General features: G+C 39.1%; 1 protein-coding gene across 2 annotated transcripts in view; it reads right to left on the reverse strand.

Annotated features, from left to right (window-relative positions):
• Window positions 1-13,140, reverse strand: part of ano1a (anoctamin 1, calcium activated chloride channel a) — an 81,222-nt gene that overhangs the window by 52,933 nt on the left and 15,149 nt on the right. For both annotated transcript variants that reach the window (XM_079806689.1, XM_079806688.1), the window contains exons 3-5: window positions 8,877-9,191; window positions 342-440; window positions 122-273 (exon numbers count right to left, since the gene is read on the reverse strand). In XM_079806689.1, the coding sequence (XP_079662815.1) occupies window positions 122-273; window positions 342-440; window positions 8,877-9,191 (566 nt within the window). The remainder of the gene's footprint in view (window positions 1-121; window positions 274-341; window positions 441-8,876; window positions 9,192-13,140) is intronic.

A 13,140-nucleotide genomic window follows, 5' to 3' on the forward strand; every position in this document is an offset into this window, starting at 1 on the left:
GTACACGGGACAAACTGAGATTCTGTATTATACGAAACGGTTGACAACCCTATGTACAACAGTTGGTCAGAAATCATCCTAAACATGATCCAAGCATGTTCGTGAATGACCGCAGACTTACAGATGCCGTTTTTCTCGTGAGAACGCGTAGGAGAGGTGCTTCTCATCTTCCGTTTGTCTATCCAAGACGTTAGGTTGCAAAGGTGCAGTGGCTTTCTGCATAAACATGTTGATCTTCTCCACAATGCCGCTTCCATGACTGACTTCATATTTCTGAAAATGACAGCACATCAGTATAGAATATGATCTCCGGTCACTTTATAAGACTGAAGAACAGATACCTTTATTGTTGGCATTTTGAGCTTCATAAACTCGGCTTCTCGACACAGAACTTCCCATGGCGCATGTATCTTCACGAACCCCACACCTGGGATTTTAGTCTGGAAAACATAGATAAACAAACATGGCATTAGCATATGAACAGAACGCTTCTGTGCCAAAGACTTTAGATATACAAAGATGCTACACTCAGATTACTATGAATGGAAGAAAGTGCAATGCGCAAAATGGCGGAATAAGTCCCGCCTTCTAAATAAAAGAGCCAATCGCTGATTGGTAAAGCCACGCCTTTGGAAGCTCCAGTTGCCGCACATGCAGTAATTTATATAAACTATCATATACAAACATAGATATAAATATTTTGCCTCTGTTGCTGCCATAGATCTAAATATAATGCTACTGTATATTCAACACTCTTCACGATAAGTTAACCTTGAGAGCTGTAACAGTAAAAATGTGCTAAACATGTAATACTTATTTCATATGCAAAGATGTTAGCCAATCACAGCCAATCCTAAAAATAAGTAAGCAGTTATGATCTGCAATACTTTTTTGAGCAACTAGACTAGATAGATGTATATTTATTAAAGAGCCATACAAGCACCTAGTGGGTAAACCATGGCTTTACAAATTAAAATTATTTTTCCAGCCACAAAATTACTCTAATTTGCCTCTTTGCATTGGAATTCTCTATTTTAACCTTAATTGCTAGACTAATTGTAATATAAATAAGAAAAATTATTTATATATACACCATAATTATTGCACAAATAGTAGGCCAATTTAGTGCCAAAAGATATCCTCAAAATATTCAATAAATATTATTAAATTAAAATATAGAACATTTATTTAATTGAAAAATAGTTAAGGTGTATGGTCACATTTGACCATATATTTAGTCATTTTTTAGCAGACGCTTTTATCCAAAGCGACTTACAAATGAGAGCAAAAGAAGCAACTAAAGCAACAAAAACATCAATGAGAGTGAGTGTGACCAATTAGTAAGGAGTACCTGTGGGCTAAATACAAGAAAAACATTAACATTAATGTTAACAATGTTGCATCTCCATCTCTCTCCATAATAAAATGATCCTGTAAATATGGTTGACGTAATAAAAAAAATTGCTGCAAATACCTGTAGGCCTATGGTAAAACTGTTGTGTATCCGCTTAAGCCATTCAAATGCATTGACAGTCGCTGGTTTGTTTAGAAGCTCCATGAATCACGTGGCCGCGCGCCGCCGGGAGATGAGAGCATGTCGCAAAGCCTCTGGCTTTAACTGTTATGCCATATTAGCGCCAACACGCTATTTATTGTTTGAATTCCGTATTCAATTTTAAAAGCTTAGACTTTCATATCAAAAGCAGGTTTGGCAGTTTGGCGTGAGATTTAAAAAAGTTGATGAATAACGACACGCAATATCTGGCGGCCGGTGTTGATTCTGTGGCGCATCGCCACCAATTAGTCCATGTGTGGGAAACACTGGATGTTAAGTTGTTAAGCAATTTCTTGGATGTTTTTTCCTTTGCATTATATAATGACCACTAAGAGGCGCTCTATGCATTCTGAGGCCATTTCCTTGGTTTACATTGTTGTTGAAAGCGAAAGTAAACGTGTGATGCGTGAAAAGACAGTTCTGTGTCTTTATTAACGTCAACACATTAATGATGTCTCTCTCAGCCACCCGCAATTAACTGGAATACTATTTTTATAATCACAGGGCCGCGTATTATCCGCGGATATAACCGTATCACTAATCCACACATTTTAAAGGGTTAGTTCACCCAAAAATTTAAATTCTGTCATTAATTACTCACCCTCATGTCGTTCGACACCCGTAAGACCTCCGTTCATCTTCAGACACAAATGAAGATATTTTAGTGTAAAGCTGATGGCTGAGAAAGGCTTCAGATAGGCCTCCATTGGCATTCAGTACATTTTCACTCACAAGACCCATAAAAGGCACTTAAAACGTTGTTACAAAGTCCATCTCACCACAGTGACTCTACAATAATTTTAAGATGCGACGACAAAAGTTGTGCGCAAAAAAAAATCAAAATAACACCTTTATCCAACTTGTTCTTGTCTTCCGTGTGTGCCTCCACGACGCATGCGCGAGAATATGACGTAGCGCCGGCGTTCGGGAATCCATGAAATGCACACTTAAGCCCCATTTTGAGAACTACGCCGAGACCTAAAGCACGATCAATGTAGAATTCAACAGCTGAAATACGCGCGTCTTCCTCTGCTTGTAAACAAATCGCTTCTGGGTCATGTGTCCGAGCGCCGGATCTGCGTCATATTCTCGCGCATGCGTCGTGGAGGCACACACGGAAGACAAGAACAAGTTGGATAAAGGTGTTATTTTGATTTTTTTTTGCGCACAAAAACTATTGTTGTCGCATCGTAAAATTATTGTAGAGTCACTGTGGTGAGATGGACTTTGTAACGACGTTTTAAGTGCCTTTTATGGGTCTTGGGAGTGTAAATGTACTGAATGCCAATGGAGGCCTATCTGAAGCCTTTCTCAGCCATCAGCTTTCAACTAAAATATCTTCATTTGTGTTCTGAATATGAACGGAGGTCTTACGGGTGTCGAACGACATGAGAGTGAGTAATTAATGACAGAATTTTCATTTTTGGGTGAACTAACCCTTTAAGCGCGAGAGCTTGATTAAACACTGGGAGAAATGTGTGGCTAAGAAATCAGGATAAACTTTTTACTAGTTGTGATGCTCCTAAATGTTTGCTGGGGTTCTACCAAGTAAAAAAGGGTAATGTTATAGCAAATGTAACCAGCTTTTTGCATTTCTGAAAGAACGTGAGTGGTGTTTGCATATGCAAAACGTGCATTGCTTTCTGGCCCACCGGCAAGTCTCTATGATATTCTGACCCCTACATATTGGTTAGTCTTTCACCCATGTTATTGTATGGCAGGTAACATTCCCAGGAGCGTAATAGCACTGCTCTTTTCACCAGTTGTAGGCCTCATTCATGTCTGTACGTCAAATGGTGTGAGATTAGTTATACAATTAAAACAGTATTCGTTTCTTGGGTTAGACTAGAGGTTTGTTCAAATCACAAACCCCAAGTATGAGAGATATTTGATGAAAAAACAAGGAAACTATTTACGAAATTAACAAACATCCCTTTACACACTAGGGTCTGATTTCACAGACAGTACAATTAGGACATTTAAGTAGCTTTTACAAACGTGCCTTTGAAATAAAACAATGGCACTGACATATTTTAGGATAAGTCACTACAAGTAGCTTTCAGTTATAAGAACTCAAACATGCATTTGAGTCTGGGACTAGACTCAAGCCTTGTCTGTGAAACCAGGGGTTTCTTTCCTCACCAAGGACCTTTTGAGAGAAAATGAATTCACAGGAAAGAAGAAAAAAAAATCTCAGGCATGAAGAGAAGGACTTCTCTCTTGGTTTTCTGAAGCTGGAGAGAGGGTTATGTAAGATTTGCTTCAAATGACCCACTCTTGTTATAACTCGCATCCCACACACGAGGTCTGACCCAGTCTGTTCAATCCCAGCCGCTGCTTTCAGTGAACAACAACACAAACAGGTTTTTCTACTTTTATCCTACACTATATAAAAGTATTTATAAACCCAATTCAACCGCAATTAAAATAAAAATGACAGCTTGACACCGGAGGCAAAGACGTCCGTTAACACTGACGTGAGTCAACATATATAAATACATATAAATATATATATAGATAAGAGTGACATGTTTTTTGACAGCATGGTTCAAAGAGAGGCAAGTTATCAGTGTTTTATTATGTCTACATTCATATTGGCCTTGTCAAACTCAAGAGTTATGGGAAAAAACATAGTGATTCATTTTGTACAGCAAAAAATATTGGTTTTGGCACAAAGCTGTGCCTGAGGTGGAATAATGTGAATCTTGAAGGTTCAGTAATAATAATATTCGTGCAATATAATTCAACTCAGAAACAGAGGAAGCTAATAATGTCCCTGTGTGAAACAACAATCAGAATATTGAAGTGAACCCAAAAGATTTGTACACAGGAAACAATTCCCTGCACTTTTAATCTTAGTCCTTTAGACTAATACTTCAGTTTATTATCATCCGCACGATAAACACTTCGCTTTGCTGATGATTAGCCCACAACGACCTCTTCGTCAAATTCTGGTTTAGCGTTCGGTGAGAACAACCGGCAGAGCGGAGGAAGTTAAATCCCTCTAATCTGTGAACATCAAAGCAAATGGCATGGGTTTGCAGAAGTTAAGCTTGAAAGAGAAGCCGCTAATCATAATAAGATTGCAAATTAGAAACATTACACAGTAAAGTAAGTGCTAACTTGCTTCATAATTGCCAACACTCATATTAACCGATTTTGCAATCAGCAATAATAGCATTAGCGGGATTGGAGAACATTTTAGAGACATATTATTATGTATCCTAAGGGTGACAGCTCTTTAACACCAAACGCTTGTAAGGTGTCTAGTTTGTCCACATTATTATAAATATAAGAATATACATCTTCAGCATTTCACTGAGAAGATATTTGACAGATAGCACTATTAGTGTAGTCCTCCACACCACTCAAACTGGGTCAACAACAGAAAATAATCCCTTACTTAAATGCTCTAGCGAAGACATAAACATGGCAGACGGTGTACAACATTGGTCATGGTCAAGACCATCCTTTTGAAGTACATGCAAAGTATATTTTCAGCACTAAAAATAGCGTCTTGACACGTTGACACACGACCTAAACTCTTCCAGTCTCAGCTTTAACTACAGTGTTTTGAGGGCGGGGCAAAGTAGACGTTGTTCGCTGACAGCCAATGAAGACCATAGGCTGGCATTATGCAGATTTGTTACATTGTTATGCAGGTGTGTATCAGGAAGTGAGACTGTAATTACTGATGACTCGTTTCAGCAGTTCAGGATTACTTCTTGCTTTTAGGAGACAAGGTAACACTTTATTTTAGGGTTCAATTCTCGCTATAAAGTGTGACCAGAGACAATAACTTTATTTGTTGTGCACTTTTATCTTTAAAACTTTGCAGACCTTTTACATTCACAAACGGCTTTATTGCACACTGCATGAAAGGTAATATTCAAAAAATAGGGATGCACCGATATGAACATTTTGGCCGATAACGATAATATTTGCAAGCTGATAACTGATATATTGGCCGATAAATCGAAAAACATTTTTTTAAAAGGAAATAATCCATTATTTAATCGTCTTTAAATGATTAGTTCACCTCAAAATGAAAATGTCCTGATAATTTAAAAATTGAAAAAAAATTCAAATGTATATACTTTTTGACCACAATTGACTGTCTTGTGCTGGTCTGCATCGAGCCAGGCATTATGTAACGTGCGTTGAAAAGGTCACGCCTAACGTGGGCGGAAGTACCGCCCCATTGTTTAAAAGTGTGGAAAAGGAGGATCGTTCAAATTTGAATTTGATTGCATGTTGAATGACATATTTATTATTTAATTTATCATTGTTTTACCTGTTTTGTTAAAAAAGCGCTTGTATTAGTCTTAGACAGAGGTGGACAAAGTACACAACTCCATTACTTGAGTAAAAGTAAAAGTACTACTGGTCAAATATTACTCCATAACAAGTGAAAGTTGTAAAGATAGATTTTTACTTAAAGGGGCTATATGCAACTTTTCCCCCAAAATAAACGTAACAATAGCCTTTTTATTTTACCATTTATGACTCAAACATCTCCTGATGAGCATACTGACACCTTGTCCGCTCACAGTGGGTGCACCTATAAGCCTGTATCCTATTTTTCCTATTTTCTGGCGGGTCGTTTTTTTCCCGCGCTGTCTGCGGATGTGACGTCACCACCGCTGCGAGAGCGAGCAGAAAATAAGAGCAGTTCTGTTTTTTGGCCACAGGTGTCAGTCGCGAGTTTAAATTTCAGAAAAAAGCATATAGCCCCTTTAAGTAAAAGTACAGAAGTACTTGCTTTTAAAAGTACTTAAGTATCAAAAGTAAAAGTAAAAGCGTTATTTTATTATTTTTGCATTGTTGTATGAATGTACGCTGTTCCATCATGGTGGTTTAAGCCAGTCATGCTCCATCTGACATGCTAGCATACCTTGAACTCATTTAAATACTTGTTTAAAAGTTACAAAACTCTTATCAAAGTCAAAATCATACTAGAAAAGAAAGGTTTCTACATTGTGTTTATTTGACAGGATTATGTAAAACACATTTCTGAAAGGAATTTAGTTAGCATTATTAGCCCAACTACGTTTACAACTAACATCATTGTCGAACGTTACCTATGCGTTAGCGCTGTATCCACAAGGCTATGGCAACTTGGCGGGTAAATCTAGAAAAATCATTTGACCGACCATACTTAATACCAGTGTTAATTTTGACAGCAAATTGTGATTTAGTTTTAGTCATAGTCTTTTGACTATAACATTTTAGGCATCTGAATTGTTTTAGTTTTAGTCTAGTTTTAATTAACTATAATACAATTTTAGTAGATTCAATAGACAAAACTTCAGTTCTTGTGGTCTGGCGTCTGAGAGGCAGCTTTCTGTGTGCACTTTCATGTCGTCGCACTTTTTCAGACTTATCCACGTCTGCTCTTCTGAATTTTAACTTTTAAGTATGACTATGGTTGCGCGCACTGCATCTGGAACTGCCGTCTTCTATTTTGCCATCAATTGATTAGTGTTCAAAAAATACTTGGAAATCATTGAACTTCATGTGATCCTTCAAGAGTGATTACTGATAGGCTGTCTGCTAAAAACAAAAAAAGGAATCACGTTTTAAAGAAGAAAACAAATCATCCACTGACTTTCAAAGCGGCTACGACTTTCTACTTCGAGGGCCTTGATAGAAATGTAGTGGAGTAAAAAGTAAGATATTTGTCTTTCAAATGTAGTGAAGTAAAAGTAAAAGTTTCCAGAAAAAATACTACTCAAGGAAAGTACAGATACTCAAAAAGTGTACTTAAGTACAGTAATCAAGTAAATGTACTTAGTTACTGTCCACCTCTGGTCTTAGAACGTTCGCTTTGTAAACAATGGGGCGGTACTTCCGCCCATGTTCGGCGTGACCTTTTCAACGTACGTTACGTAATGCCTGGCTCGTTGCAGACCAGCACAAGACAGTCAATTGTGGTTAAAAAGTATACACATTTGAATTTTTTTTAGAAAATGACAGATGGTTTCGCTAGATAAGACCCTATTCCTCAGATGGGATCGCGCGGTACCATTTGAAGCACGTCAAAGCCCTTTGAAACTGCATTGATGTGGACGTTCAACAGTTTGGTTGCAATTGAAGTCCATTGTGTGGAGAAAAATCCTGAAATGTTTTCCTTAAAAAACTGAATTTCTTTTCCACTGAAGAAAGAAAGACATGGACATCTTGGATGGCATTGGGGTGAGTAAATTATCAGGACATTTTAATTTTGAGGTAAACTAATCATTTAATATATCAGCCAAATTTTCGTATTGGGCCAATGACGATAACATAAATGTGATGACGATTTCAAAACAAAGCATCATGAAGCTTCGAAGCGTTATGAATCACTGAGTCGATTCAGCGGTTTGAATCGCCAAATTTCAGCAGTTTGGCGGTTTGACACGCGATCCGAATCATCATTCGGCTCAGTGATTCATAACGCTTCGAAGCTTCATGATGCTTTGTTTTGAAATCGTCATCACTATGTAAGTCGTTATTTAGGGGTTTTTTGCGTACAAAAACTATTGTCGCCGATTCATAAAGTTATTGTAGAACCATTGTAGTGAGATGGACTTTGTAACGACATCTTTAGTAGCTTTTAAGGGTCTTGAGAGTGAACGGTGCCATTGAGCCAATGGAGGCCTTTCAGAGCCATCAGATTTCAACTAAAATATCTTCATATATTATAATTTCTGTTCCGAAGATGAACGGAGGTCTGACGGGTCTCGAACGACATGAGGGTAAGTAATTAATGACAGAATTTTAATATTTGGCTGAACTAACCCTTTAACCATCTGAAGGAGTAAGTGACCTATAACTAGTGCTGAATCTGTAAAATGTCTTTATTTTTTATTTATTTATTAGGGTTGCGCGATATATCGGACACCATATCGGTATCGGACGTTAAATGTTCAGTTTTCATGTTAATGATGCAGATGCGCACTGTTCACCATGATGGTTTTGAAATGCTTGAAATATGATTGAAATCACTTCACAAAAGGAAAATATGGTTCAGTGCAACATGTGCAGCGCAAGTCTGTCATATAGGCTACATTAAATTGTAATGAGAACATCATAATTGTGTTTTTGGGACATGGATTTTAATGGTGAGACTTGTTTTTGTAATCAGGCTCTCAAAAATTATATACATATCTGGATTTAGATTTATCGGCAAATATATCGGTTATCGGCTTCCAAATATAAAGAATTATCGGTTATCGGTATAGGCCAAAAATTGTAATATCGGTGCATCCCTAAATTTTATGTTTTCGATTATGAATCCCAGATTATCATGGCCTCCACTGTGAATGACAATGTGACTCACCCCTTCATCTTTCTCCATCTCCAGGCCCATCTCACGCAGGTTCTCCTCATACTCCTCCCTGCGGAGGCGCTGGTCGTCCTCATGGTAATCCAGCCTATTCTCTTGGGCTGCGAGTTCGGGATCCTCACGAGCCGGTGAGCTGGCCCGTTTACTCTTGTGGCTCAAGCAGCAGGAACGGGACTTCTGTTTGCGAGCGCTGTGGGGTTTCTGGATGTGGTAGGTGAGGACGTAATCTATCCGCCTTTGGCCATCCTGGAAGTACGGCCACAGTTTCGCATCCTTCGGTTTCTCATGTAACGGTTGAGTTTTCCGGAGCTGAGAAAGAAATCAGGATTATATGCATCTGTATAACAAAGAGAGACATTTGTAATAATGCATTAGGTCATGATTTAATGTATATATCTTGACATTTTTTTTTAATAAAGTGAAGAGATTTAAGGACAGACGCGATAATGGGATCTGGAAGTGACCTCAATACGAATTAACTAAAAATAAATAAATACCATTAATCTTGGTAATATTTGGCACACTATTCCAAACCTGCCTGTATATTTACAGACTTCCAGTAACATTTCCAACTTTATGCGTAGGGTGTGGTGGATTCCTGGTCCTTTAAAGCTGTATTTTTGTGTTAAATACTTCATTATATTCCACCTTAGTAAACTGACACATCTATAAGTAAACCATTCATAGACTGATATTACAGAAGATGGTAAACACTGCAGCTCTGTTGGTTTGATTGCAGGGAGTTTGGGGCGTTGTTTGTTTGAACAAGGACACACAGAAACACTGAGGCAAGAGAACTACTACCCACCAACCAAATCCCAGCTAACAGATCGCCTGTTCATTTCTTAAATGTGTTGAATTTGCTGTTTTTATTTTACTGTTGAAACCAATTTATGCATTTACACTATTGTGTAAAGTTAAAGAAAAGTAATATTTTATATCGTTACGAAAAAAAAATCTTAAAATAAATGCTGCTCTTTTGAACTTTCGATAGATCAAAGAATCCTGAAAATTAAAATGTATCAGTTTCCACACACACATGAAGCAGCACAACTGTTTTCAACACTGATAATCAGAAATGTTACTTGATCACCACATATCCGAATGATTTCTGAAGGATCATGTGACACTGAAGACTGGAGATAATGCTGAAAATACAGCTTTGATCACAGGAATAAATTACATTTTATCATACATTCAAATAGAAAATTTAATTGTAAAAATATTTCACAATTTTACTGTTGTCACTGTATTTTTATTTTACAACCACATTGTATATTTGCAATCCAGTACCTTACAGATTACAGAAACTGTAAAACCATTTGTTGATGCATGCAAGTATTTACAAGTGGGATCGTCTCACAGAAAAACAGAGAACATTTTCTTCAAAAACCAATAATGAAAAGGTGACACTGAGTGAAAGTCTAGTCTTCCTTTTCGAGAAATGAGCAGTGCAATAACACATTTATCAGGAAAGGAACGCAATCAGCCCATGCTCTTAAATTCCCCTCCAACGCAGATTTAATGTTTATTCCTCAATGCCACACACACACACACAAGTGTTTTTTGTTATTTACCACTAGATATACCTAGTATAGTTTACTGCAGACTAAAGCCCTATTCAGATGGGAGAGGTGGGGTAAAATAATTATAATTACCAGAGCTTCTCATTGATTTTAGTCCCGTCATGTGCCATCTCATTACAGACAATGTCAGTAAAGATTACGCCGACTATTACCTCAAGTAATGCTAATCCTGTGCAAATAGATCGGCTGTAAATACCCTATATTGCCAAAAGTATTGGGACGCCCCTCCAAATCACTGAATTCAGGTGTTCCAATCACTTCCATGGCCACAGGTGCATAAATCAAGCACTAGTCATGCAGACGCTTCTACACACATTTGTGGAAGAATGTGTCGCTCTCAGGAGCTCAGTGAACTCAAGTGTGGTACTGTGATCGGTTGCCACCTGTGTAATAAGTCCATTCGAGAAATTTCTTCACTACTAAATATTCCACGCTCAACTGTTAGTGGTGTTATAACAAGGTGGAAGCAATTGGGAACAACAGCAACTCAGCCACAAAGTGATAGGCCACGTAAAATCACAGAGCGGGGTCAGCACATGCTGAGGGTCACAGAAGTCGCCAACTTTCTGCAGAGTCAATAGCTCCAGACCTCGAAAATTCATGTGGCCTTCAGATGAGCTCAAGAACAGTGCATAGAGAACTTCATGGAATGGGTTTCCATGGCCAAACAGCTCATCCAAGCCTTACATCAACAAGTGCAATGCAAAGCGTGGGACGCAGTGGGGTAAAGAACGCCGCCACTGGACTCTAGAGCAGTGTTGACGTGTTCTCTGGAGTGACCAATCACGCTTCTCTGTCTGGCAATCCAATGGACGAGTTTGGGTTTGGTGGTTGCCAGGAGAACGGGACTTGCCTGACTGCATTGTGCCAAGTGTAAAGTTTGGTGGAGGGGGGATTATGGTGTGGGTTTTTTTTCTCAGGGTTTGGGCTTGGCCCTCTTAGTTCCAGTGAAAGGAACTCTTAATGCTTCAGCACACCAAGACATTTTGGACAATTTCATGCTCCAAAATTTGTGGGAACAGTTTGGGGACGGCCCCTTCCTGTCCCAACATTTAACAAAGACATGGATGTAAACTGTCTTTAAAGGGTAACTAAACCCCAGCTCAGAGCTTAACTCCACCCACTGGCAATTTTTAAAAAATGCTGGAAAAGTGGGCAGAGCCCGGCGGAGACAGAGGGGACGAACCGAGGGCGGAGCTGAGCGGAGGGCGTGCACCTGAGACCCGCAGTGACGGATTGATTGACAGCTGTCTGACTCAAAAAAAATAATAATATAATTAATAGTTTCTCATTTTATTTGTCTTATCTTATCCTTTTAGTGTAGAATGAGTAAAGCTGATTGTTTTAGGATGACAAAAAAAATGTTAAAAGTTAATTTTTTAGGGTGATTAATTTTCTTGGCTGCTCTCCATGCTTTCATGAGGCCCATAGCCCTCTTGGCAGTACTCCTCATATGCCTGTATTTTGAGTACATGGAGCCAGGCAATGGTAAGCTGGTAGGCATACCGTGTACGTTTGACATGCTTGCCGCTTAGTAGAGATGCTGCAACACCAGTATTGAAGATCTTTGCAAGGGCAAACATCCGGTCCCATCCAGAGCCAGCTAACAGCTTACCTCCACACTCTTGGGACATCATCTCAATATGAAGGAAGCCCATGAAGCACACCATTTTTGATTCGCCAACCTCATCAGGGAAATTCCACTGGCGTTTTTTCTGTTGTATATACAGAGGGCAGTCAGCCACTATGACTGGAACCTGACCAGGATTCACGAACTCGGTTGCCTTCATGACCACAAGCATTGAGTGTTTTTGCATGGCCATAGATGAGGCCTTCTCATAAAAAACAGGGAAAACACCAACTGTGGCCCTTGGCCTGACATCTTCTTTGCGTTGGCCATGAGAGAAGAATCCAGAGTAGGTCACTGGTGTGTCTTGAAGTTTTCCATCTTTTTCTATCAGGACAGTTTGGAGATGGTCTAGCCATGCTTCGTCAGACACTCCTGCTTGAGTGTTCTCAGTGAAAGCTGGTCTGGGTCTTCCATCTGAAATTGATGAAAGCTTGATTTCCCCAGCATATTCAGCGATGCACGGCACAATGGCAAAGTCATTTGGAAGCTTGATAAAGGTGCCTTCAGAACCTTCAAGGGTTAGAGGAGGAGGGTCCACCCCCATGTTGTCATGAGTGAGATGGTTGGTTAGGGATATAGCAGTGCCATGGAGCTCAAATCGACCAGACTCATCAATATTATCAACTCCACCAGTAGTGAAAACTCCCCGCTTCATGTTTGATGGAACAACAACTCCATCAACTGCAAACTGTCTTGACATGGCACGGGCAAGGGCCCTCCTGACATCCATGACTCGTTCATAAGATACTGACATGCCAAGTGCATGGAACTTCTTGATGATGCCTTTATTGCGATCATTTCCATGTAGTTTCAGTCCCGCATAGAGCGGAAAGGGTGTCTCTCTCTCCTTCCTCTGATAGAGGGTGAGGGCTTGACTACTTTGCTTTGCAGCATTGCTGCATATCAACTGACTTATTTATATTTACATTTATGCATTTGGCAGACGCTTTTATCCAAAGCGACTTACATTGAATTCAAGGTACACATTTTACATTTTGTCAATTCTTGCTTTCCCTGGGAATCGAACCCATGACCTTGGCGT

The sequence above is a fragment of the Gobio gobio genome (assembly GCF_949357685.1).
Source record: "Gobio gobio genome assembly, chromosome: 2".
In the NCBI taxonomy this organism is placed as follows: Eukaryota; Metazoa; Chordata; class Actinopteri; order Cypriniformes; family Gobionidae; genus Gobio; species Gobio gobio.